Below are 27,827 nucleotides of genomic sequence, written 5' to 3'. Positions count from 1 at the left end.
AATTTATCGGATGTGGGTATTTTCCAAAGCGTTGCCTTTTTCCACAGCCGCGAGAACTCTTTTTGAATTTGAAACGTAAGAATATTATGCCACAACAGCACTGTAATTTGAATCGAGACGTACCTAGGTACTCAGCAATTAACTTTGTCTTGTTATTAAAGGAATTCTCTACAACTAAATTATTTACAAAAACATGTTTTTGTAATATTGTATCAAGGCCAAGGCTGGGGTTAATGGTAATACGAACAGACAAACCAATTTGGTTCGATAAACCATGTTGTGACTTGTGGTTCAGTGACGTGAAATACAATCTCCGATTGCCGTTTCCAGTCCAACTACCTAATTCAGTTATCTATTGTTACTGGAGACAAATATTATAGTCTCTAACTATTATGCTTTCTTATGAAGCTCAATCACACAGAAATGGGGAGATTCGTAGGAGAACCTGAGTAACAGACATACCCATAGCGGGTTGCGAACCTGAAGTGTGCAGAGCACGTAATAGGCTTTTAGACTGTAGTAATAAAAACAAGTGAATTTTTGTATAGCAGCAGTAGTTAGTTAGTTAGGGCTAGAATTCTGTTGTATAGAAGCAGGCGTTATTTTGCGGAAGTCCATGATATACAATGAACCAAAACCTCAGGAGATGTAGACCTTACAATGCACAATTGCAAAGTGCACAAGTGCATTGTAAGGTCTACATCTCCTGAGGATGCTCCGTCGTCGGGGCGAAACGTGCGTCGAGTGTGTTTTGGGATTTGTGTGGTGCTGCATGTTGCTTGCCTGGTGGCTGCTTTTTCCTCCATGGTTAGCAGTGGGAGGGCGGGCGCTGCATTTCGCATGCTGCATCATACAGATTCGACCTGTTTCAGCGGATTATAGCAAATTAAACTTTTGCTTCATTGTGGGTATATTGGGCTAGAATTCGTTGATCGAGAATAATTTTAAAAACATGATTTTTGTTTACTTTTAACATGAACGTCACGCTGCACGGAAGGTGAATAAGGACGTCACAATCCGTAAACGACAATTTTTAACATAAAAATAGAGTCATTTCTGCGGGCAAAATAAGTCCTTATTTTAAAGGTGAACCGTACTTTTGACATGACAGTTGACCCATTACAGTTAAAATGACGAGTGAGGAGTCATTTTTTACGGTCTATAACACAAATTAGTTTGTCTGTTAGTATATGAAATAAGAAACCATTTCAGCAGTTTATACATATATTTTATTAACAATATGATATAATCGACATGCTCGTTCTTTATCTCTGGTGAGAAAAGATTTTCAATATACAATACGACGCTAAAATCAATCTGAAGACAATAACAAAATTCAATAACATGGACTTTCTAATTTACATAAAATAAATGATAGCTAGGTTTTTTTTTGCGTATAATATAAAGCCAACTGTGGGTAGTTTATAAAAAACTCTTGACTTGAATCTTACGCTATTACGTTATTGTTTCGTGTGAATTGTTAAGCGAGCTCCACATTTAGGGCGCCTTTAATTTTGTCGCAAAGTGCCGCGCGACTGCAGCGCTGCAGTTTGCGGATGATTTGAAGGCTACCTTGTGTTACAATTTTTATGGCAAGTAGACTATTTGGCATGGAAATCGCCAAAATTGTTTGCTAGCTCAATGTTCATCACTGAATGGAATGGAAAGCCACCAAGGTTTTTTAACATTTCTCTTAAATCCACTGAAGATTTGCTACGAAATATTATTTAACTATATATCGCTCAGTGTAACGGCAATGTATAACTGACCAATGTCAAATGAGTTTGATGGCTTTTATTTCAGTCATGACTCATGATCATTGAGTTAGCGAATAACCTCGCAGGTCATAGGCTGCGCTTGATGCGGAGTCCGTTTAACAAGCCTATACCATACAAAATTTCGCATTATTTTTAGGTTATTTCCTTTTGAATATTAGTAAACTTGTATGGTATAGTTATTAATGCTATTATATCTTAAAATTGCTTATGTAAATACACAACTATACATTTTATTCCACAGTTAACAATTTTTAAACCTAAGTAACTATTATAATTATTTAGTTACTTACATCATATTATTATATTTTAGTATACTTTTTACAGACAAGTAGTCTCCAAGATTCATTTCTCTTAAATAACGTGCCACTTCGCGAGTAAAATAATAAAATATTACACATAAAATGTATGTATTAGAAATGATTATGATTAAGTAAATTAATGTTGCAGATGGGGTCCAATTTTAAATATAATAATACATACATTTTCAGTTCTAACGCGCCATTTTCAATTCATTTCAATTTTATTTTATGGCGTGCGGCTACACCAGACGGGCGCAATTTACTTCGCCAATGACGTGTGGAATTGAACAGACACGTTTAAGAATGGTTGGTGATAGCTGGAAATTTCGACATATAATTTGGATAAATAAGTGGCAGGTCTTTGCAAAGTATTATAATTTTAATTTTTTGTGACAACTGTCATGTCAAAAGTACGATAAGTCTTATAAGTACGTTTGACATAACAGTTGACCCATAGAGCTAAAATGGCGCGTGAGTTCTTATTTTGTACAGACTATGTATATACATATTATCATTGAATATTATTGCCAATTGTACTCCGTGTAGTAAATCATATACTATGTAAATGATTTACTCTAACTACATATTTTTTTAAATAATCACATTTCATACGAATTTGTTAATGGATCTTTTACAGTATTACTTAAGATTACTTTTTATTAGCCCTTTTCCGTAATTCAACCTTGTTTCTGTCTACTTCAGGGTATCCCAATTCAAACCTCAAGCGTGTAAAGCTGTATTATTTAGTTATCGTACTTTGTCCTTGAATTCAGACATCGACAGACAAAGCCAAGATTTACTTTTAGCCTACCTCAAAATATACACATCACAAAGTGTAAATAAATAATCAATCATAAAAAAACAAGCAAGTGCGAATCGGACTCGCATACGAAGGGTTCCCCACCATCGTACAAGAATTAACACTTTGCAATGCGAAGGTAAATCGCTTCGTACGTGTCGTGTTTTAAACGGCGAAGCACCTTAAATGTTTATCAACACGTTTATTTGCGTCAACGGCTGACCGCTGCAAAAAAAACCGACAGCGGTGAAAACTGATCGCCCCGTGAGAATAGGCTTACATAACACAAAGTTGTGACGTGTATATGGAATGTTTCATAATATTTTTGGATAAGTCCTTTGACATTACCTAAATTTTAGGCAAAGTGGGGCTAAAAATAATGAAAGGAGATGAACAAAAATTGTATGGACGCGTGCCCCAGAATGATATATATGTTCCATTTAATAGTAAAAATCTTCTATTTTAAGAAAAAAAGTCGCATGTTGTTTTGCAGCCGTGGCATTAAGCTTGTGATGGGCATAAAAAGATTTCCATCCAGGGCCGTAAAGTAAAAAAAAGGAAACTTGGACAAACCGATTTAAATTCTTTTCAGCGACTGCTTGGGGCTGCCTGGGGCAAATTTTGTCCATCTCGTTTGTAATATCTTAAAAACAAGCCCTGAAAAACCTAAAATACCTTTTAGGTTTCCATACCCGAAGGCCTGCCAATAGGACTCTATTACTAAGACTCCGCTATTCGTCCGTCCGTCTGTCTGTCAGCGGACTATATCTCATGAACAGTGACTCTACCTGAGTTGAAATTTTCACTGTGTGTATTTTTATTGCCACTATAACAACAAATATTAAGAATTTCAAAATGGCCGCCATAAAAATTTAAAAGTGTTCTTGTAACCTTGTACCCTTCGTCTGCGAGTTCGACTTGACCACTTTTTTCTCATTTTTCCCCGGTGGCGGAGCTCAAACGCCCATAAAGAGAAGCTTCACTTAAATAAATGGACAAACAATGACGTTGATTTCATCGTATTTCCTGATAAACTCAATTGGTATCGTACCTACCCAGATAGTATCAATTGAAACAAATTGATGCAACAGTATATAAATCTAAACGATTACATACAAATAATTGTACATAACACAATAACCTATACATATAATTGATATACAACATAATGTTTTGCTTAACATGTGCAAATAAGCTAAGTATTTAATTAGAAGTCACGACTTCGTCTAATTACACTTATAAATATGTAGTACGTGAACAATGCTTATTTTATATTGAAGGTTTTAAAAATTATAAAAAAAGCTGTTTGCCCCCGATTATTCATCGTAATCGACAGCAGATTCTGCCAATTGATTGGTTGAATTTGTTGTTCACTTTTTTCGCAGCCTATCAAGGGGCAGCCCCCCAATTGTGTAAGAAAAACGTATTCATCGTTATCGTAATCGTCAACAAATTCTACTCTTTGATTGGCTGTAAAAAAATGTAAACAGCGAATCAACTAATCAAAGGGCAGAATTTTTTGACGATTACGATAACGATGAATACGTTTTTCTTACACAACCGGGGGGCTGATTTGCTACCGATTACGATTAATACGTTTTTCTTACACAATCGGGAGGCTGTTGTTTCTATATCGCAGGAGCTCGCATATTATGAGGACGCACTTAGACCTATCAGAATCTTTTGTGATCACTCTTGACAAATCTTAGATGGACGAGTATTTACGTCTTGACAAAGTTAGATTCGGAAGATCGAACCACTATATTAAGTCAAACTAAAGAGAGGTTTATACATCTACTGTAAGCGCCCAAAGCGGAAACTGTGAAATACAAATAAACAGTAGCGAATTTACAACTTTAAAACGGGCGCCTTTAGGTCTACTTTACTCTGAGCTTAGTGTTTTTATACTCGATATATCTACGGTTTCCTTCACCTGAACCATGCGATAAATTCAAAATATCAGCACGAGTTTTCATAGAATTTTGAGAGAGGTCTCTTAACTGAGCCATCTTCGTTTTAATCACTAAACTATCACAGCTTTTATAATAATTATTATTATGGTATGTTTTAAAAATTATTCAAAGCTGTTGTTGATATGTTAACTATACATATTATATCGTATTATGGGTGTTGAGATATCATATCTGGTCATATATTATAATCACATACAACTGGTTCTGTTAATTCATTTTTAAAATTAATGGCACTATAATATTTAATCAGGATTCAAGACGCTTTCTATTATCTAACTAAATTTTTGTTCATTTATAAGCTTGAAGTTTTAATCATGTTGAAAATAAAATAAAAAGTTTTTTTTTGCATTATCATAGGACTGAGGAATTTATTTAAATTCTAAAAAAAAAATTAAAATAATCTTTCCCTTTGTTACATAAACAGGGCAAAACAAGTACAATGAAAAAATCAACTTGAAATGTTTTTTTTTACGTTAAACGCTATTCAATCAAAGATGTACTCTACAAAATCATGTAATAAAATTGGCCATTTCAATGGAATTCTAATTTAATGCACTTACTGTTAAGTAGTTTTTAAGACAGTTTCAAGTTTGGTGATATTATAATTAATTGTAAAAAAAAATCTGATGTGTTAACTCGAATGTTTAGTATTATGGCTTAAAATTATAAATTGGTTAAATATCGACTTCTATAAACAAAGTTAACATAATATTTAACATGATACATGATATTATAAGTTTAAAATGAACATTGGATACCATAATTTTCATACTCAATAATATTATATGAAGCTGTATTTAAATTAATTTATAATATTATAATATTGCTACATGGGTTTTGTAAAAAACTATACTAAATACAGTATTTATTCTTATTGATGTTAAAAATCCATCCCCCCTAGCGACAAACTTAGATGCAATCACAATCACCCAAATTGGCTGTCCACTATTGGCTGAAACTCTTCCACCATTAACAGTACCATAAAAGCCAATAAGAAGGTTTATTAGATTCGATTTTGATGCTGCATCAATGAAACATCACAGATAAATACATACACACAGGTCAAACACGTAACCCTGCTTTGGGCTTCGCCGCAGTTGGGTAAAAGGTGCTAATATTTTGACTTATTTTTAATTTTGTTATAACTGGTCATTCATAATAAATTATGAATGACCAGTTATAACAAAACAATTAAAAATTGGTCTAGATAAACTATCTGATTGCACACTAACAAAAATATTGACAGGCTGGCTTACGAAGGACTATTTAATAATAAAGAAGACTAGTTAGTCACTTAGTCCTCTTTCGTTTTTTGGAATCTGTGTCCTAACTTTTAATATCCAGTTATATTGATCCCTGTTGTTTTTTCCATCAAGTAAGTTAAGGAATAATAGCTTATACAATACATAGTATCTTTTTCCATCAATAGAATTTTATTTTGCAGACAAGCTAGTTCTGCTTGCCAGCCGTTAAATTTTAATGATTGCAATGGAATACACAAGTTTGGTGCTGGGGTTCAGGGTCTATTCAGACGAACCACACAACTACAGAAATATCACCAGGCTGTGGTCAAGTGTGTAATGTAGCTGCCTGTAATTGCTTTGTATCAACCACAAATTATATGAATGCTAGAGTGGTCGCGATGTGGGAATGCCGCGAGTGGTTACAGTACGAGGCAGAAAGTACATTGACATTTAGAAGGAGATAGTAGATTGGTAGAGCGTTATCCCTGTCATTGAGACCGACAAAACGTCATATAGGTATGAGTAACAGAAATAATGCTCTACAAAGCCGAAATGTCATTCTAAAGGCAGACATACATTACTTTCTGCCGTGTAGTGTACTGTACGTTTGTGGCTGCGAATTCGCTGATACGTTGTAAAGGACACATTCACAACAGCAGTTGAACGTCCTATGTGAGCATGGAATCACAAGTTTCGATATATTTTATGCCTGGCGATACTTTTGCCGCTATGATGGTTGTGGCACGTCTGAAAGGACTCTTATAGTCGCTTAAGTTCTCACACCATGTAAGTCAGAATTTGCAACTTAACAAAACTTGCTGTTTACAGAGGTTTGGGTAATAGATACCGCTTTTTGTATAGTGAGACCAGAATCTCATGGCAAACAGGCAAAGGCAAATTTTCAGCATAAACACGAAATTTATCTTTACATAGTATAAAATAAAGTCGCTTCCCGCTGTCTGTATCTATGTATGAACGTGTAGATCTTTTAAACTACGCAACGGATTTTAATGCGGTTTTCACCAATAGATAGAATGATTCAAGAGGAAGGTTTATAGGTATAGTTTAAGTCTCAAAAAATTAGAGATCCCTAGGAAAATTGAAATCTCACTGACACCACATTAGTATCTACAACTGCACCCATGCTAGATTCACCTAGACACAGAGTAACAATATTCACCACAGAGTCATATGTACATAGGATATTCACAGAGTAGTGATGCTAACTTTAGAATTTCATCTCCGTATTTTTCATGAGATTCTGGTCTACCTGTAAGCTTTTTATACCTTTAGGAGTTTAGTACTAGACCTGTTATTGTTTCTGACTTGAGGAAACAACACTCTCTCTCGATTCTTTAGTGAATGGCTGAAAATACCAAAAAATGACTTACGTGGCTTTGAACTTAAATGTTGTTATATATCTCATCTATTACAAACAGTACTATACACTTACCCACTATTTTATAGTTGATTTGGGTTCATTAATTCAATTTGCATTAAAAATAACTCTAAGCAAACTGCAACAATGTACTGTTCGGTGAACTTTTGCTCTAAACAACTGTTTTCATGTATGAAAACACATAGTTCATTTCGTCGGTCACTGATATGGTGACCGCACACGTACATATAGGCTATTGACTCGGCGTGGCTTCCACACTGTCTGGTCGAGACAACACTGGCTTTACAGCAACAACAGGCTTCTCTGCAACTTGTGGTTTCTCTGCTAACAATGGTTTTTCGGCTAACAGTGGTTTTTCTGTTAAATGAGGTTTTTCTGTTAAAGGTTCTTCTGTTAACAATGGTTTTTCTACTAATAATGGTTTTTCAGCAACAGCAATTTTCTCTGCAACCGGCTTTTCTACAGCAGGCTTTACAACTACTGGTGGTTTTTCAGAGACCTGGAGTTTCTCTGGCACCTTTTCTGGTATCGGTTCTTCTAGTTGGGGTTTTTCAAGTTGTTTTTCTACAACCTTTGGCCGTTCGATTGGTTTATCATTGGCAATGTCTGGTTTTTCTGGTTCGTTGTGTTGAATGTGTGTATTTGCCAGTCTGGGTGGTAATATGTCAGGTTCCTCTTGCTCCATTTGTGCTGGGCCATTGTGTGTTTCTATATTTGGCATGGGAGGGGATATGGACCTCTGCAGTGCACTCTCTGGTATTGTCGGTGTGATACCCCTCACAGAGTTCTCTTCACTAGATGCACTCAGTTGCCTTTGTGGTGTTCCTGATGTTAGATTTTGTGGATGGTGAGGATTATGTAAAGGCAACCGTGATTTATCACTCTTCCTCCATAAAGTCACTTCTTGTTGTTTGAAATAACGTCTATCCTCTGTGTCCATAAGAACCAAATTGAGGTAATACCTCACAGAGAATTTATTATTTATATCTCTCATCGTTGGCGTAAGGTCGTAACCTGCTAGAAACACTCTTATAGGAATACTCTCACCTCTCACTGGCGCTCCATCCATTATCTCATACTTGGCTACAGTTTCATTCTCTGTAAAGGTATTAGGACCAGAACCAGTGGTTTCCCTTTTTATAATGGATATTTCCATGTGCTTTATCTTTATACGGACAAGAAGGAAGTATATTTTACCTACTATCACATCTTTGAGGTGGTACTTTGATTTATTGTACTCAAACTCTATGTGTAGGCAATCTTCAATTCCAACCTCCATTTTTATGGAGTTTAAAACGTCTGGGTAGCTGCATAGCGTGTGCACGGCTATGTCTACCTCCTTGACGACGTCTGTGAGGCGACGGACGATCGTCGCACGCAAGAAGTACCTCAGTCTTACGTTTGCTCCTGTGTAAACTTCGTACGGTTTCTCGACGTTCGCGAACTCGAAAGGGTACGACGTATGCTGCAACAAGTCACCAGGTCGCGCGAGCTCCTTTACCAACGATATAAATTCATGGTGATTACCTCTATCATAGAACAATTCGATCTGACCGATCAACTCAACTTTTATTCCTTGGTGTTCCAATTTTGATCCCGGTTTCCGCAGCGTCACGTTAACTCTCCCCGACACGGTTTCGCCATCGTAATAAAGCAACAACTTCTCCTTTTTACCATCGTCCGTCTTAACTTCGGCAACCTTCCGTTTGTCAGCATCATCGAACACAATTTCGATATCCGCGGTTTGTCCGAATCCGAAAAAGCTCATTTTCACATTTAACTGTTACGCAATACACGAGAAACTTTTTTACGTGGCTTTCGAACAGAATAATAACGCTTTATTAGAGCAAAACATTGAAAATCGGCGATGAAACGCCCGCAAATCTGTAGGCGACTGAAAGATTGAAGCAAAGATGGCGACTGCGAATTATGTCGGATGTCGCCGAAATGTTTCGTAAATAAAATAATAGAACAAAAACTTACCAGTAAGACATTTTTGAATATCGCAGGCAAATTTCTTGCAGGGATCCTTCGGCATATATAAAAATTAAAAGTATTTTTATGTGAAAAGTGAATCTCAAATTTCAATCATGTGTAGGTATATTTTTAGGTTATAGCAACATTATAAATACTAAACTATTCATTCATTCAATTTAAACTTAACTTTTCAGGAATATTTTTATGTAATTTTAATTTTAAAGGATTTAATAATGTTGTATTTTTATACGTATTTATTGATAATTTTGAAAGTTAACAACTTAAGCATAATGGGATTTTATAAAATCGTATTTTAAAGAATTACTAAAATTACACCAGTCTTAATTTTGAACACACCGCATCCATTAAGTCAGTGTTGCCAAATTAAATATTTTTGAATTTTTTGAAAGAAATTTGTTAAATGGTGGCGATTGGCGAACCGCAAAAATATTCAACGAAAACGAGTGTCTACTGTGTCTTTTATGGATAATTAGTTAAATATATCTTTTATAAAGATGGAGATTACACGTACAACGCTCGGTATAGCCTGCGGTTTAGCCGGAACACTTTTTCTAGGCTACTGTGTTTACTTTGACCAACAACGACGCAAGGATCCTTTATTCAAAAAGAAGCTCAGAGAACGTAAGTTATAAATGAAAACCTTACTTAATCCTTTTGGAAATATCTTTTTTCTCAGTTCTCAAATCTTATTAGTAAGATTTCATATTAGATACATTGTTGTATAATTTCCAACCTAAAAATTTACGTGTTTGGTTTCTCATGTATTATAGTACTTTTATAATTATACTTTTCGATTGCGGCATTATAAAAAACCCAGGAAACTAACAGGTTTATCATTGAGCTCATTCAATGTATGTGTACAGTTAAATAGATGAGAAACTAATGTTCTGAATTCTGGATAGAATATGTACCTAAGTGTTACAGCTAGGTTAATGGGTATAGGATTTTTTTATCGACTTTTATTGTATGTCGATATGTATGTAACATAGTAGTACCACAATTTCCTTCTAACCTGTGGTTAATTTCCTTGTAACAAAACAGGGACATCTTCAACAAAAGGAAATACAAGAAAATATTATCTTTAACCACTCTGCTTATATTTTAAGATAAGAATGTAGTTATCTCAAAGATCCTACTGTCTATGACTACACTAAGTGGTGTTGACTGTTAGATTTAACAATTCAAATAAAAAAAGAGTCAAAATCCTGTTCTCTTAGTTGAGTTTTATGCTGAAGGGTCTGTGATCCCACCACATTATTAGCCCATGAAATTACATGTCTAGTGGAAAGGAGTCACAACCCTCAGCAATAAGGATTACAAAGCACAAAGATAGATTATCAAACGTTAAATTAATATACCTGGCAAGAACTTAGTTTTCATTTATTTCAAATCAAATAGGTATAATAATATTTATACCTTATTTTAAATACATTAATCCATACTATATCTATATTAAATCTAATATATAATCTAATAATCTGTATCTGTGTTATAAACGCAAAAGTGTATCTGTCTGTCAGTCTGCTAGTTTTTCACAGCCCAACAGTTTAACCGATTTTGATGAAATTTGGTACAGAGTTAACGTACATCCCGGGGAAGGTCATATGCTACTTTTTATCCCGGAAAATTAAAGAGTTCCCACAGGATTTTTAAAAACCTACATCCAGTAGGTGTTTATTAGACGGACGAAGTTGCGGGCATTATCTAGTTTTAACATAATGTGTTTAAGTCCCGCAAATTGGAACCATGTCTCATTAACATCGAAATGACGTCATTTTGACGTCACTAAAATGGCGGCCACGCGCATTAGCAATGTGCGGGACTTATAGTAGTTATTATTCAATTAGCATTTTCGCCCTCATTGAAATGCATCATGCTTGTATACATACACAAAGAAAGTGAAAATGTATGCATCTGCATTCTATTGGAAAGTAAAAGTTAATTAGTTTACAATTGATTTTTGTTTATTTTGCAGTATATTAAGTACTGCTGTAATAGCCTAGTGGTTAGGATGTCCACCTTCTAGTCGGAGGTTGGGGGTTCGATCCTGTGTACGCAGCTCTAATTTCGATAATATGCTCGATATCTGATGGACGATAGAGCAATGACTCGCTCGAATAGAATAGAATAGAATATTTTTTTATTCAATTAACCTTTTACAAGTGCTTTTGATTCGTCAACTAGTTTAATTTAACACTGGTTCGGTGTGACATTCCTACCGATACTCAGATTTCAATACCAAATTTAGCACAAATAATCTGCTTATAGTCTGCAACTGATTGCAGATAAATGACAAGGAAAAAAAACTATGGATATTTGTTTATTGCTTGGCAGGTCGTGAGAAAGCACAACAGAGTGCAACACGGTCACGCACCAGCGTCGGTGGGCCTGTGCCCGACATGAACGACCATGAGGCTATGCAGCGGTTCTTCTTACAACAGGTACGTCATTGGTTCTTAGAGTAGCGACACACCTGCTGAACGTACGGCGCCGATACTTCAGCGACTGAACCATCGGTCGTAGTATACGGTTCGTGTGACACAAACGCACCGAACAGTCGGACGGGCGGCGCCGGGCGTTTAGTTCAGCGCTTTACGCGACGAAAAATTACGTGGCGCCGTCGCGTCGTCAGACGGTGTCGTCACTTTGTGACACACACATGACGACACATACGAGTTGCCTAGAAAGATGGATTTTATTACAATACTAGAGGATGCACGCGACTTCGTCCGCGTGGATTTAGGTTTTTTAAATCCCGGGGAACTCTTTAATTTTTCAGGATAAAAAGTAGCCTATGTCCTTCCTCAGGATGCAAGCTATCCCTGTACCAAATTTCGTCAAAATCGGTTGAACGGATGGGCCGTGAAAGGCTAGCAGACACACACTTTCGCATTTATTTCTAGCCGAAGTAATCGCCCAATGGAAGGTACTGGGCAACGCTGAACGCGTCAGAAATCAACGGGAAGTACCCTATAGGACAGACACGACAGACGGACAGACAGACAACAAAGTGCAAGTGTAAGTTTTTTCCTTTTGCGGTACAGAACCTTCAAAAGAATTCATTATATTATTAGCATATTATTATACATGCTTTCTGCTGATGTTACGGACATTTTGGAAGATATTATTCTAAAAAGATATTTGTTATAGATCCAACTGGGTGAGGAGCTCCTGGCAGCGGGAGACCTCGAGGCGGGCGTGGAGCACCTCGGACAAGCCGTTGCAGTGTGCGGACAGACACAGCAACTCTTGAGTGTATGTATTTTTTCCGTTGATGTGTTTATTGGTTCCATATGCCTGAACATCCTTGTTGCACTAGACTAGAATAGATGTACGAATTAGTTAACAAATCAACTGTGAACTGGCAACTTTCTTCCAGCTAAATAGTGATTATTTCTATAAGTCCCGCAAATTGCTATTGCGCTGAAACCATGTCTCTTCTTCTTTTATCTATGGCTCTATAATTCCGCCAATGTCAATTCAGTGGAGAAAACATCGCTGTAATTTGGTTCTTGAATTCCTTTCATGAGAGACTTTTCTTTCTATCCTTTGTTAGTTCGGAATGCCGTACCGAGAAGAACCAGCAAGAAACTCGGCGGTTGCTCTTTTTAATTTTTCAATTTACAATGTTATTATACCATACTATACAAGCCATTGCAGCGCGTGCATTGCTGGAGCGAGTCTAATCCAAGCTTTTTTATCATTTACATAGTCTGCGACTGTATAATATGCTTTTTTAGGAGCATACTTTTAACACATTTTTTAAACTTGTGTAAAGGGAAGTCTAAAATTGTTTGTGGAATTTTATTATAATACTAGCTTATGCTCGCGACTTTGTCCGCGTGGACTACACAAAATTCAAACCCCTATTTTACCCCCTTAGGGGTGGAATTTACAAAAATCCTTTCTTAGCGGATTCGTACATCATAATAGCTATCTGCATGCCAAATTTCAGCCCGATCCGTTCAGTAGTTTGAGCTGTGCGTTGATAGATCAGTCAGTCACCTTTTCCTTTTATATATTTAGATAATACTAGCTTATGCTCGCGACGTCGTCCGCGTGGACTACATAAATTTCAAACCCCTATTTCACCCCCTTAGGGGTTGAATTTTCAAAAATCCTTTCTTAGCGGATGCCTACGTCCTAATAGCTATCTGCATGCCAAATTTCAGCCCGATTCGTCCAGTAGTTTGAGCTGTGCGTTGATATCTATCAACGCACAGCTCAAACTCAGTCAGTCAGTCAGTCATTCAGTCAGTCAGTCAGTCATTCAGTCAGTCAGTCAGTCAGTCACCTTTTCCTTTTATATATATGGATTACACTCATTCCCACAAATGACTTCCAAACAAATCTGGTGTTGATATAACAGGTGCTTCAACAAACGATGCCGGCTCCAATCTTCCACCTTCTGCTCAAGAAGCTCCCGGAAGTGTCGGAGCGACTGCGCGCCTCCATGCGCGCCGGCGGCGCCACTCTTCAAGAGGAAGATGTCGAATAAACTCTGTGCTAACTACTAGCCTATTATTTCTGCTGAGGTCGACCGTTAAGGCCGTCCGAATATTTAAAAAATCTGTGAACTGCTCTTTACATTTTGTACTAGACTCTAACTAGACTGTAGAATGTTTCCAAATCGGACGTAAGGGTGGTTTCAGACTGCGTATTTTTTTGCGCGTATACGGTCGTTTCAGCATACGCGCTGACACGTGCGCTACATTACGCGCTTCAAAAACCAGACTCGCGTATACGGGCATTTCTTCTTCATTCTGGGCTGGTTTCCGCACTTAAACGTTTCCGTCTGTTGTGCGTATACGGGCATATTTCGGCGTGTTCGCTCGAACCGGTGGTGGCGCGCGGGGAGGTGTCTCTCGCGGCTCGCGCTTATACGAGCTTAGAAGCGCGTAAACGCTCGTACGAGTTGAGCGTGTGACAAAAGGCGCGCCTATACGCGCTTACATGCGCTTCCAAAAACGAGCTCATACGCGCGTATAAAACGCTAGTCTAAAACCGCCCTAAGCTTCTAATTGCAGAGTGAATGGAACATAAAGTTTTCTGATAATAATATCCGGCCGGCTTTAAGGCAGATCCACACCTGCGCACGCGTATCACAGGATCATGTGGACGTGTCCACGAGTGGTTTGCGAGCGGTTCGCGTGAATGTTCAAGTCGCGGCGTGCACATGTTTGTGTGTTTTTGGGAGAGTAGTCTAGCTAACGAAAGATGAGGCTGGAAAAGCGCGGCAAAATTAGTACGACAGACCTGGAATAACCTAATTTGATATTTTAGAATTACTTATTTTTTATTTCTGTTCTACAAAATTGGGTTATTCTAGGTCTGTCATGCTAATTTCAGAGCTGTCATACTGTTTTTTTTTCTTTTGCCGCGCTTTTCCAGTTTCATCTTTCGTTCGCCAGACTCTACAAACATGATTCCGACTTGGAAAAATGATATATAAAGCAGGGTACTCACTAGCTGTGTAGCAAGTAACGTATCTGATACTGTATCAACTTGCAAGTGGGTACAGCTCGTCCACGGTCACCGCGTATATAGCTACAAGCTACGTGTTGACGTCTACGCGCGCACTGCGAGCCGCCTTTGTGTTCGCTTACTGCGCTCCACGCGCGAGCGGACTCGTAGCTACGTACTCACTTGATACAGCAGATACGTTACATGCTACACGGCTAGGACCCTGCTTTAAGCGTTCGCGACAGTCACGTGCGCGCAGTGACAGTGTCGAGGCGCGTTGTTGTATGGTTCGTGCGCGTGCGCAGGTGTGGAACCACCTGGGAACAAGCGCGCTGCGACTTATCACGTTCACTATAATAATAATGTAAATTCACTATAACTCCATTGAACTACTAATTCAATGGAAACGGTGAATGTGAAATATACTAATGATAATTTATTTAGGCTTGAATTATTTGTCCTAATAACGAGGAAGTTTTGTCGCAGCTTGCTTTTTAGAGGGTAGTTGAGAAATCTTAGTAAGCACTACCTTCACAAAGTAAACTTGTTTACGTATTGTATTTTTTTCTAATATAAAATCTTTTTTTTTTTGATAAAGCTGTATGTATGGCCAGGTAAATAATTCATGCACAAATGTTGCCATTAAAAAAATTAGTTGATTACCTATCCTACTTAGAAACACAAGGAGAATTTTTTAATTTAACACGTTTTGTTCTTCTGCCTATTACTTACTAAAGTCGTCAAATTCTTACACGAACCCTGGCTGGGTGTAGTGAGGACTTGGTACATAGTAGTGATGGGCGATTCATTCGTATAACAATCGAACTATTCGATTGTTGTTATTGTTCTGTAACAATTGATTGTTCAATTGTTACATACTAGCACGCGGGTCTGAGACGAATAAATCGCCGAAAATCGAATGCAATTGGGCAACTGATTTAGATTTTCGATTTCGATCCGTGCTTTTTGCATTCGTAGAGTTAACAATCGATTGTGGACTTATATTCGATTGTTTTTTGTGAAGAAGAATAAATCGACAATCGATTGTTCGATTCATTCGATTGTTTTATTTTGCAACAATCGCCCATCGCTAATACATAGGATTGTTATCAAAAGATAATGTTATGTCTTTTACTTTAATATTTTCCAGATTTATTTCAAAGACCTCGTTCCTTGTAAATCGCAAGGTGTATTGAAATTGACTGACTAATTAGTACAATAATATTTTGCTAAGAATTTTAACCGAATAAAATAAAAATACCTTCCCTAATTAAAAACAACTGTTCATTTTATTAATAGGACTTTCTTTAAATCGTTATTACTGATAGATACAAAGTTAAAAATAGATGTAGTGAATTAGTTAGCAATTACTTAGTTTGTAAAATGCATCCGAACTGACATAGGGGAAAAAAGATTTCGCCATGTTGTGAGGTAGGTATTAGCTAGAAATATATTTTGATTCAATATATTTTTAATGGACCGACTAGGTAGACGGACGACATCAGACGAGTCATAAGAAGCTGCTGGATTCAGGCGGCGCAAGAATGTGGAGTGTGTAAGTCCCTACAAGAGACCTATGTCCAGCAGTGTACATCTATCGGTTGAGGATGATGATGATGATACATATTTTAATGGCTTTTATCCTACAAAAGCAATTGAAAATTATACTTATTAAAAGATGTACATATTGAATCAAACCATATTTCTAGCTAAGACTGACATATAACATGGGGGAAACTTTTTCTCTTTGTTAGTTCGGACGCATTTCAACTGTTATTTCAAAACCTGTATGGTTTTTTTTTAAATGTGAAGTGAAATCCTGTTATCATGTTCTGTTTTAGTTTTTGGAAAACCTAATATTGGAAAATTTAAATTTACCTAATTATAATTAAGATTTCTTTGTCAAACGCTTTTTATAGAACAAAATAATATTGTGATGGTTTACTTCAAAGACAATAATAACTATTAGGTTTGAGTTTACTCAGATTTGTTCATGCGGAAAGCAAATGGTTGATTTTCTATAAAAAATACCTCGGTATCATTGACTTATATATTACTACGTCCGGACAGGGTTATTGAACAAACAAAATGGCACAGACTCATTGGTGCTTATGCACCAATGCAACCTTATTGACGTCTGGATTTCAAACGGGTCGTCCATACTTCATTAGTATCTAAGAGGTGGCGCTGATTTATTTGGTTTCTAAACCGTGAAAAATTTTGTTCGCTTGACCATTTCTTGTCATTTATATCGATGCTTGGTATTTAATAAATAATTTACATTAGTAAAAGCGTTTCACAGAGAAAATATTAATAAATAATTTAATAGTTATCCAATGCGCAAAGTAATTAAAAAAAAAGAAAAATTGGAAAGTCTAACATTATGAAAACTATTTTGTTAGTAGTTTTAGTTTTTTTTTTTGTATTTAGTTATTCACATTGTATGTTTGAATTTTGATTGAAGTTTTGTTGTGAAATAAACGTACCTACTGTACACAGTTTGTTGTTTTATTTTAAAGCTCTGCTGCGCGATTGCGAGAGAATGACAGCTACAATGTCACGATCGCAATCACCTCTAATTGGTTGACGCTCGCTCACTATTGGCTACAATGCATTGTTGCAACAAGAATTGCACAAATTCAGCCAATCACAACAATTGAGATAGTAATAATGATTGATGCAGGTTTTACGAAATCGACCTACAGGGCAAACAGGGTTATTCCCGTTGAGTCACACCCGGGGGTGTGTGTAACACTGACACAAGGTGCCAACAATTTCAAAACATTCCCGTTGAGTACCTAACAGTGTTACTCAACGGGAATTTTTTGAAATTGTTGGCACCTTGTGTCACACCTACATAAATACCACAACTCGCACGTCAATAAGAGTTATTTCTGCAGTTTACCTTCGGGAAATAACGGGCGAGAGAGCCCACCATCATCATAAAAATAAAAAGTCAAAAATCCCATGTCATAAAACAATTTATTTAAAACAATACAATAAGTATAACCCAACAACAACAACACCTATAATAAAATAAGTACCACTATGATTATAAAAATAATATCCCTCCTCCTTATAAGCCAATAAGAGCGGTTACGCACTCATTCGATCCAAATCCGTCAAAATACGGATAGGTATAAAAACTCGGACCGAATTCGGATATTGCTACGCACTCTGAATCCGAGGTATTGTGAATTGTGAAAGCGTTCGTAGAAACAGTACACTACGTCTACTTCGGCCCGAATATTTCTTCCGAATCGGATAAGGATAACGGAAGTCCTACCTATTATAACAAAAATTACACAGACTAAGGAAAAAAACCGGCCAAGTGCGAGTCAAGCTCGCGCAATGAGGGTTCCGTACTACAGTCGTATTTTTTCAACATTTTGCAGGATAATTAAAAAACTATGATACATAAAAATAAATAAAAATCTGTTTTAGAATGCACAGGTGAAGACCTTTCATATGATACCCCCACTTGATATAGTTATCTTACTTAGAAAATTGAAAATACTAATTATTAGTTCATGACCACAATTTAATTTTTTTTCGTATGATGTAAGCCTAAATTCACGGTTTTCAGATTTTTCCCCAAATGTCAGCTATAAGATCTACCTACCTGCCAAATTGCATGATTCTAGGTCTACGGGAAGTACCCTGTAGGTTTCTTGACAGACAGACAGACAACAAAGTGATTCTATAAGGGTTTCGTTTTTCCCTTTGAGGTACGGAACCCTAAAAAGAGGGGTAAACTCTGAAAAGCTGCCAATAATGACTGATTACAAGCAAAAAAAACCGATTAGGTACAGCAATGTTCAAAAAAGATCAATTTATCTAACTTACCCTCTATCTTTTTGCTTTAATCTGTGACAAAATATAGCAAACAATTTTATAATATTAATAATAAAATATTATTCGACTCATGGCAGTAAACACGTAATTAAAAATGGCGATTTGTCTATATTTGTTCTTATTTTGTTATGGAGTCAAAATTTTTCACTTGTGCAAACAATTTTTACGACTCTTGAGACCTATAGTGCGAGACAGATCGAGATGGCAATCGAGGAAGAAACGCATCGCGCCCCCGCGATAACCCGGTGCGGGCGTGCGGGAGTGACATGCGGGGCGTCCCCCAGCCTCAGACCCCGATTGCCATCCCAAGCTGTCACGTACTATAGTTGCCTACTCATTTAATATAGCTACATCATTATTTAAATGAATATATAACACTATTACAATCCGGATCAAAAATTAGAACAATTAGTAATGGCAGGGCAATAGTATAGAATCTTTACTAATATGAAGAGCAAGAATAAAACTTAAAAGTCTTACTCAAATATACATATTATATAAAAGGAAAAGGTGACTGACTGACTGACTGATCTATCAATGCACAGCTCAAACTACTGGACGGATCTGGCTGAAATTCGGCATGCAGATAGCTATTATGACGTAGGCATCCGCTAAGAAAGGATTTTTGAAAATTCAACTCCTAAGGGGGTGAAATAGGGGTTTGAAATTTTGTAGTCCACGCGGACGAAGTCGCGAGCATAAGCTAGTATATTATAAAACTCTAGATATTTTAATATAGAGTGTAAACAGAACTGTAGCAAAAACTTAGCGTTATTGTTATACTACCTAAACACAATCCAATACCGATAATCTTGTAGTTTTAGTGATTTAGTATTTTTCAAACCCGCAAAGTATAGCGTGCAAAGCTCGGGTCAATACGACGGGGTATTGACTCCGAGTGGCCTACTTACGGAACGTTCGTTGACGTCTAGCGTTAGTCAGGTGTTTTATTTGCAATATAACGTAAACTTTTACAAAATTATAGGATTTTTTAATATTTTTTTCGCGGTATCATATCAGTATAATCATTAGTACTATCACCTGTCTCCTTCTTTGCCAACGTTCTGGTTACATCCTGTATATATTTTATTTTTTATTTCAAATTCGTACGCGTATAAAAAGATGTGCCATTTCTAATAATAATTCCTCTATAACAATAATATCTAACTACCCGTCAAGAGCTCTTAACAATAGAGCTCCTGATTAGGTCCTGTGTCACTTTCATTACCTCTAAAGCACCTTTAGATATCAACTCATTGGCTAAATCGCGACCTAACTTATCACATTTGATTATAACATCTATTGGAATATTAGGATTTTCTGTTAGACCACAGAAAATTCTTGTTTTTTCATCCAAAACATTCGTTGGACTATCGATTTTCTCAACGCTTTTGTCGATTTCGTTTGAATTGTTATCATTCGATTTTACGTCACTATTTTCGTCGTCGACTTTAAGTTTTTTGTTACTACCCTCTTCGGTAGGGCTGAGTTTGTGTTTGTTGGTTTGCTTTATTTGAGCAAATGTTTGATCCAATGTGTGGTCGATTTTGGTGAGCCCGTCTAGACTCCAGACTCCGCCTGTGATTGTCAGTTGGAAGTTTGTGTCTAAGGGTTTTAGTTTTGTTGATACGCCTACTGGGGCGCTGCAACCGCCACCTAAAGATAAAAAAAATATATACATACCTACAATGTTTATTTTTTCTACATATCATAATATCTAAATATATAAAAGGAAAAGGTGACTGACTGATCTATCAACGTACAGCTCAAACTACTGGACGGATCGGGCTGAAATTTGGCATGCAGATAGCTATTATGACGTAAGCATCCGCTAAGAAAGGATTTTTGAAAATTCAACCCCTAAGAGGGTGAAATAGGAGTTTGAAAATTTTGTACTCCACGCGAACGAAGTCGCGAGCATAAGCTAGTGTAACTATATAACTGTATGAATTAACTTAAGATATTTGATAGCGATCATAGAAACATTTCAACTCTCTATCTATTACGGTTTATGAGATACAGCCCACTGATAGAAAGCCAGACAGACGGACAGTAGACTTAGAAATAGGAACCCTAAAAATCAGTGAAGCTAGTGTCCAAACGACAAATTTTTAAGTTTTTTTTTCTGGAAAACGTTCAAGAAAAACTTGTTGTTTGGTTGATTTTCAACTTTTTAAAGCCAAAAACTTGGCAGTTAATTTTTTTAATGCTTATACTTATGTTGAGCATGTTTTTAAATAAAAAACTTGACCATTATTTATCTTAACATGGCGTGCCGTGGCCAAGTTAACTTGGCCAATATTTGTCAATTTATTTGTCTTACCCAAAGTCTTAAGGAAGCTCCTTTCAGCCAATATCCTGCAGTACGTCTCGGGGTGGTTAAAGGGCGCCAACATGTCCAGTAGCTGTTGGTTATCCGACCGACATTCCACCGCCAAGGCGCCTTGGCCAACTGCGTACATCATCTCAGCACATGACAGTACCTAAAAACAGGTACTTTTACATTGTATCCGTATCGGGCTTTAAGGCTGAGATTAGAGATCTATAGAGCGCACTTTGACTTTGCTCAGACTTAAGATTGAGCTAAAATAAAGACGAGATTTATGTGAGAGATATAGCTGTCTCGTTTTAACTCTGTCCTTAAGTCTAAGCTAAGTCAAAGTGCGCTCTATAAATCTCACCCTAAGAGTGATCTCCATGGCCGCTCCTAGTCGAGCATGAGCGTAGGCTGTTCCAATCAACATATACGGGCGGGACATACTTAGGAGTGAGATGGACGATGTTTTAACAACGTAGGCAACTTTTGGTATTGAGGTAATACCACGAACGTCCATCAATAGATGGGGAACAACTAAGAAATGATACTTACCCTAGATATCCGATTGCCCCAGCCCATTCTCTGCAACCCGGAATAAGCGAGTAACAAGGCGGAATATTCCTTGGTGGGCGCATCCAGTTTACGCAGTCTAGTGTTGAGGTTACCGCGCACGTCTGTTATCGACAAATGCGGGAACGACCCCCTTAGTTGCGCAGTGCGACGGAGTGAGGAAGTACCTAGTTAAAAAAAACTGGTTAAATGCGTTTCAGAAGTCAAAACACCCATAAGCAAAAGTTCGGCCACTATCCGGCTTTTTACCGTTTTTACGGTATAAGTCCCGCAAATTGCTATTGCGCTATGTCTCATTAACATCTAAATGATATTTAAGTAAAAATATGTATATTTAAGTAATTAATTTTTTATTTATTTATTAAAATATACCAGTAGCTCGAATCTTCAGTCTAGTGCTAACGTCCCTCACTAAAATGGCAGCCACGCGCATTAGCAATTTGCGGGACTTTTAACTCAATCATATTTTTTTTTCAATAAACATTGTTATAATTCAAGGCTGTATCTGAATAATATATCAGCTGTTTAAACAAAATCATGCCTACTCGACTTTTTATAAACGTTATGTATAATTTTATTCACTTTTATTATACCATCTAAATTATATTTTGTAATAAACAGTAGTCATTAAAGAATGAGCCTCAATAGCTCAACCGGTATAGGAGTGGACTGAAAACCGAAAGGTCGACGGTTCAAACCCCGCCCGTTGCACTATTGTCTTACCTACTCCTCAGTGGCGTGCACAGGGTTTGAAGCCAGGGTAGGCATTAGTTAGGTAGGTAGGTGTTTACTGGCAGGTCATAATGTAAAATTTGCATTGAGCTATTACAACTGGGGTAAGCAGTGCATTTATGCCTCTATGACCTGCACGCCACTGCTACTCCTAGCACAAGCTTGACGCTTAGTTGGAGAGGAAAGGGGAATATTTGTCATTTAACATGGCTAATATTCTTTATAAAAAAAAATTACACAGTTGTGAACTTTTACGCATATAGGTAAATCTAAATACATAAACGAAAAAGGACTGACTGACTGACTGATCTATCAACGCACAGCTCAAACTACAGTACGGATCGGGCTGAAATTTGGCATGCAGATAGCTCTTATAACGTATGCATCCGCTAAGAAAGTATTTTTGAAAATTCAACCCCTAAGGGGGTGAAATAGGGGTTTGAAATTTGTGTAGTCCACGCTGACGAAGTCGCGAGCATAAGCTAGTTGTTTAATAAAAGGAAGAATAAATTCTTACCAATAACTGAACCAGTAGGTAGAGATGCCAAGCTACATTCCTTTACATCCTCACGTAATACTAAGGCATCTCTGGGATCTTCCCTGGAATTTAATGAATTCATCTGAATATATAAAAAGAATCATCAAAATCGGTTCATAATTGACGGAGTAATCGCGTAACACATACAAAAAAAAAACCATACAGACGAATTGAGAACCTCCTCCTTTTTTTGAAGTCGGTTAAAAAGGAAAAGTACTGACTGACTGATCTATCAAGGCACAGCTCAAACTACTGGACGGATCGGGCTGGGCATGCTATTATGACGTACAATACGTCGGAAATATCTGCGCACTTAGCTGGAATGCGCTTCCCCTCTGCTCGCCCGTTTCGCCTATTCAGTACCGGTGCCAACGCGATTACGTCATTAGGATACGCAGATATTTCCGACGGGTTGTAGACATCTGCTAAGAAAGGATTTTCGACATTTCAACCCCTAATTTAATATCTAATTTGCTCAATTTGAAAGTCATAGCCAATAGCCATAATACAGTATGAACTGAAGTCTTAGAACTCATAAAATTAAAGTACCTATCGCGAAGTAAATTAGATTTTTTTAAATGAGTTTCAGCCAGATTATTATTATTTATTTTTATATCATAAATGCCCGCGATTCGTCTGCATTTTACTCCCTTTAGGGGTTGAAATTTCAAAAATTCTTTATTAGCAGATGTCTTCATCATAATCCGCATGCCAAATTTCAGTCCAATTGGTTCAGTGGTTTGAGCTGTGCGTTGATAGATCAGTCAGTCAGTCACTTTTTCATTTAATATTATTTAGATATTTTTTTATGAATGTAAACAATAGGTATTCCTAACAGTCGAGACATTTTCTAAACTTATGATATAAATATTGTATTTGCCCAAATAGGATTTCAAATAAGATAAGAGGTCGAGGTTGATCTTATCTATCTACAATCTACATATTCAAGTCTTAGGCCTACATATTTATGTAGGCCTAAGTTATTATCGTAAAGTAATAGGGTCTTGGACTGTGGTAATAAAATGACGTGATTTTTTGTATAGCGGCAGTTTATATGGGGTAAAGAGAATAATTTAAAAAAAAAACATGATTTTTATTTAATTTAACATGACTGTCACGCTGTACGGAAGGTGAATAATGACGTCACAACACGTTAATAATTAATTATTTTAAAAATGAAAAAAAATCTTGATTTTTTAAATTATTTTCTATTCCATTCCAGCCCCATAAACTACCGCTATACAAAAAAAAACATCTTTTTATTACTACAGTCCAAAACCTTATTAGTGATCTATGTACTCGAAAGCAGTGAGAGGCTGATGGTTGACCTGATGATGAGATGGCCTCATATTTGGGGAATCCGTAGTCCATACTACTATTATAAATGTGAAAGTGTGTCTGTTTGTCTGCTAGCTTTTCACGACTCCTCTGTTCAACCAATAATGACAAAATTTGGCACAGAGATATTCTGGGGATGGGCATCGGCTACTTTTTTCCCGGAAAATCAAAGAGTTCCCACATAATTTTTGAAAAACCTTAATCTACAACTACATCATCTAGTATAATACAATAATTTGGCGTCGGGCGAGTTTCCATCCTTATGTTGTCGACATTCCATCTACACGCACGAAACGTTCTGCGTCATCATTCCTCATACGCATGGCTAAGGTTTGGAATACTCTCCCACGATATGTGTTTCCTACTAATTACAACCCGGGTATCTTTAAAACAAGAGTGAATAGGCATCTTCTAGGTAAACGCGTCCCATCTTAGGCCGCATCATCACTTTTCATCAGGTGTGATTGTGGTCAAGCGTTTGCCTATATCTAATAAATAAATAAATAAATAAAAATTTGACTGATTAATGATTATACCTTTCAAACACAGCCCCAATAGCTAGTCCATCGGGCAGCGAAGTGGGCAAATCTTTCAGGGAATGTACTACAAAGTCTACTGTGTCATTTCTTAAAGCATCCTCCAGATCTTTGGTGAACAGCGATTTCTCTCCAATCTTCGGCAGGGAGACGTCCAGGATTCTATCACCTAGCGTTGTCATGGTAACTGCAAAAGAATATCCATGAAGTAATAAATTAAAAAAAAACTCAAATTATTTATTCAGAATAGGTAAAATTTAACGCTTACTGATGGTCAAAATTTTAATTTGTAAGATGATTTAGTGTAGATTTTATAGTTTATTTAATTAAATAATAAATAAAATAAAATAGCCTTTATTCTCTGATACAATAATTATACATCTTATATTACTAACTAACCGTATTACTAATTTCTTATTTACTATTTTTTAATTATCCTATCCTATATAATTTATTCTAAAAATTGGTAACACCAGCAATTTACAGATCAGGTTGTCCTCTTTGGACATAGGCCTCCTCTAGACTTCTCCATTTTTTCCTATCTAACGCCAATCCGCGCCAACCCTTTGGCAGGTCATCCTCCCAAATACGGTGGTGATAATTAATACATACTTAAAACTAAAGCTACGAGGGTTCGATACGCGCCCAGGTCTGAGAAGAGCCTACAACAAACTCGGCTAGATCAGCAGCTCAACTACATTCAAAAGGTATGATTCCCAACCACGCTGCATGCAGCAGCGCTGTGACAGCTGGTAAAAGCACTGTTGCGGCAGCGCTGCTGCATGCAGCGTGGTTCGGAATCATACCTTAATAGTAACTCAATGGTGACTATAGAATACCGACCTCAGGGTCAAAATAAGAGTCAAGTTGAATGGTGCGATGTTGATCGGGAGTTATAAATAGTACAATCCATGATGACGCACCCCACTCTTTGTTCTAATCGGTTACATTGCAAATGTGTTGTGCACCGTTAGAGTGTGAGTTCTATCGTAATGGCGATGGGTTGATCATGATGATGATGATATTCGGCCTAATTTAAAATAGAAATATATTAAAAATCATACCTATTGTAAATTCTTTATCAGAATAAACTTTCTTTAAGCTGTCAATAACAAAATTAGTTTGAATGAGCGCCAACTGAAATAAAAACAAATCTTAAGTAATTATTATTTATTTTAAGTATTATAAATGTGAAAGAGTAAATTTTATTTGTTAACTTTTCAAAGCTCAATCACTGAATAGTTCAAATTCTATCTTGACAAAATGTATCTATAGGATAAAGACATAGGCTACTTTTTATCAAATGGAAAACAAAGGGTTCCCACAGGATTTTCAGAACCTAAATAGGTTCTGAAAGGCTTTTCCAATTTCAGCCATTTCAGCTGTACCTACATTGTCAGTAAGTCAGTCAGTTTTTCGTTTAATAGGTATAGAATAAAGATAAGTAGGTCTAGTTGATCAGTACCTAGTAAATATTTATTATTAATATACACACTTGTATGAGGAAAAAATCAAACTGTTATAATTCGTAAATTTCCATATATGCACACACCTCGCTCTTCCTTGAACCGACACGAATAACATGTTTCCCTTGATTATCCATTACAAGAATAATTAATTCGATACCTATTAAAACAAATTTTATAGGTTATAAAATAACACTAAAGAAATTTAAAAAGGCGCCTTTAACTACACTTTAGGCATTATTATGGTAAAAACTAATCAAATACTTGTCACTAACACTGTAGTGGACAAGTACCTATTCATAAAACTATTTTAAATTATTTCTAAGTTATCGTAACCATGTACGATGAACTTTCGATAAGAAATGTCAACTGTCAAAATTATCAGTGACAGTGAAGTGCCAGCCAACAAGTCAAGCTATGGGAGTAATAGAGTAGGGAGGGAATGACGAATGAATTTTATTGTTAAGTATCGATAGGCATATCATCGATTTTTATTCATTAATCAATATTATTAATTCTGTCTGCCAATCTGCACTTGGCCAGCGTGGTAGACTATGGCCATACTGAGAGGAGACCTGTGCTCTGTAGTGAGCCAGCGAGGGGTTGATGCTGATTAATCAATTATTAATAATTTACTTTGATACTTTGCTATAAGCATTCGCACGCAACTTCTCCTAAGCGAAATAATTGTCTTTCTATAGGAATAAATAAAAATAAATGCGAAGAGTAACTATTAAGTTATTAAGTTCACCTATGTGCAGTCAAAGGCCAAAACTCGTTTAGCACCGTAATGATCTAATTCACTTGCACTGTACTGCGCGGCACGGTTGTGCGCACACAACAACGTGTCGAAACAATTATTTTGTTTACCCACAATATAATTAAAATCGATTTCTGTCGACCAACTATCGAGATGTTCATCAAACATCTATCCGTAGTAGTACTTGCAAATTCTTTGATCTATGCACGTCTCTAACAGTTGATGACATTTATGCATTTAACATAATATGACGTTTCATAATGTTACCATTATGTAAAATGGATTTAATATGAAGGCGAATTGCTTTAAAAATTAGTTAAACATTTACACAAGTGAATTTCCTTTATCTCTATGTGAATTTCTTATTTGCCGAGAATATAAAGTAGCCAAGGTTAGATATAAACTATAAATACATAATAAATAGTAAAATATAAAGCCATCAAATTAGTTATAACTTGTGAGCTACTTCATTAATTTATCAGCAAGGATTCCATTCCAACAAAATAAACTTGTAATGCCCGCCTCTAGTTAACAATTCATTTGCTCGTAATTCCATACGTTTTTATAATAAGCTTCCAGAAGACATATTGGAGGTGTCTCTCAACAAGTTCAAAGTTTTCATAAAACGTAAACTAATTGAAAAATCCTATTACAATGTAAAGTTTCAATAATTTTGTAGTGGTGATAATAAAAAGAATACCCGGCTGAGTTTGTTGTGGGCTCTTCGGGCGCGTTTGGAACCCTCGTAGCTTTAGTTTTAAG

General features: G+C 36.6%; 3 protein-coding genes across 4 annotated transcripts; 1 reads left to right on the top strand and 2 right to left on the bottom strand.

Annotated features, from left to right (window-relative positions):
- Positions 1-1,206: 1,206 nt before the first annotated feature.
- Positions 1,207-9,449, bottom strand: Vps26 (vacuolar protein sorting 26). Its single transcript, XM_069507206.1, has 2 exons — positions 1,583-9,449; positions 1,207-1,506 (listed from the first exon to the last, which is right to left on the bottom strand). Exon 1 carries the CDS (start codon positions 9,258-9,260, stop codon positions 7,725-7,727), a length of 1,536 nt encoding a protein of 511 aa, XP_069363307.1. The 5' UTR covers positions 9,261-9,449; the 3' UTR covers positions 1,207-1,506; positions 1,583-7,724.
- A 414-nt stretch (positions 9,450-9,863) lies between these two features.
- Positions 9,864-17,451, top strand: LOC117993924 (mitochondrial import receptor subunit TOM20 homolog). The gene is made up of 4 exons (XM_034981804.2): positions 9,864-10,111; positions 11,825-11,931; positions 12,641-12,745; positions 13,860-17,451. The coding sequence occupies exons 1-4, from the start codon at positions 9,985-9,987 to the stop codon at positions 13,986-13,988; spliced, it is 468 nt and encodes a 155-aa protein (XP_034837695.1). The 5' UTR covers positions 9,864-9,984; the 3' UTR covers positions 13,989-17,451.
- Positions 17,452-17,916: 465 nt separating this feature from the next.
- On the bottom strand, positions 17,917-26,691 carry Hmbs (porphobilinogen deaminase-like protein l(3)02640). Of its 2 annotated transcripts, none has more exons than XM_034981796.2 (7): positions 26,392-26,691; positions 25,904-25,976; positions 24,840-25,026; positions 22,945-23,027; positions 21,678-21,862; positions 21,132-21,291; positions 17,917-20,464 (listed from the first exon to the last, which is right to left on the bottom strand). In XM_034981796.2, exons 1-7 carry the CDS (start codon positions 26,440-26,442, stop codon positions 19,983-19,985), a joined length of 1,221 nt encoding a protein of 406 aa, XP_034837687.1. In that variant the 5' UTR covers positions 26,443-26,691; the 3' UTR covers positions 17,917-19,982. The 2 variants fall into 2 exon arrangements, with proteins under 2 accessions (XP_034837687.1, XP_069363326.1); XM_069507225.1 differs by lacking the exon at positions 26,392-26,691 and adding an exon at positions 26,335-26,376.
- Positions 26,692-27,827: the final 1,136 nt, after the last annotated feature.

Source organism: Maniola hyperantus, chromosome 25, assembly GCF_902806685.2.
Source record: "Maniola hyperantus chromosome 25, iAphHyp1.2, whole genome shotgun sequence".
Lineage (NCBI taxonomy): Eukaryota > Metazoa > Arthropoda > Insecta > Lepidoptera > Nymphalidae > Maniola > Maniola hyperantus.
Note: the sequence above shows the minus strand (reverse complement) of the source record. Positions and strands in the feature narration are given on the sequence as shown.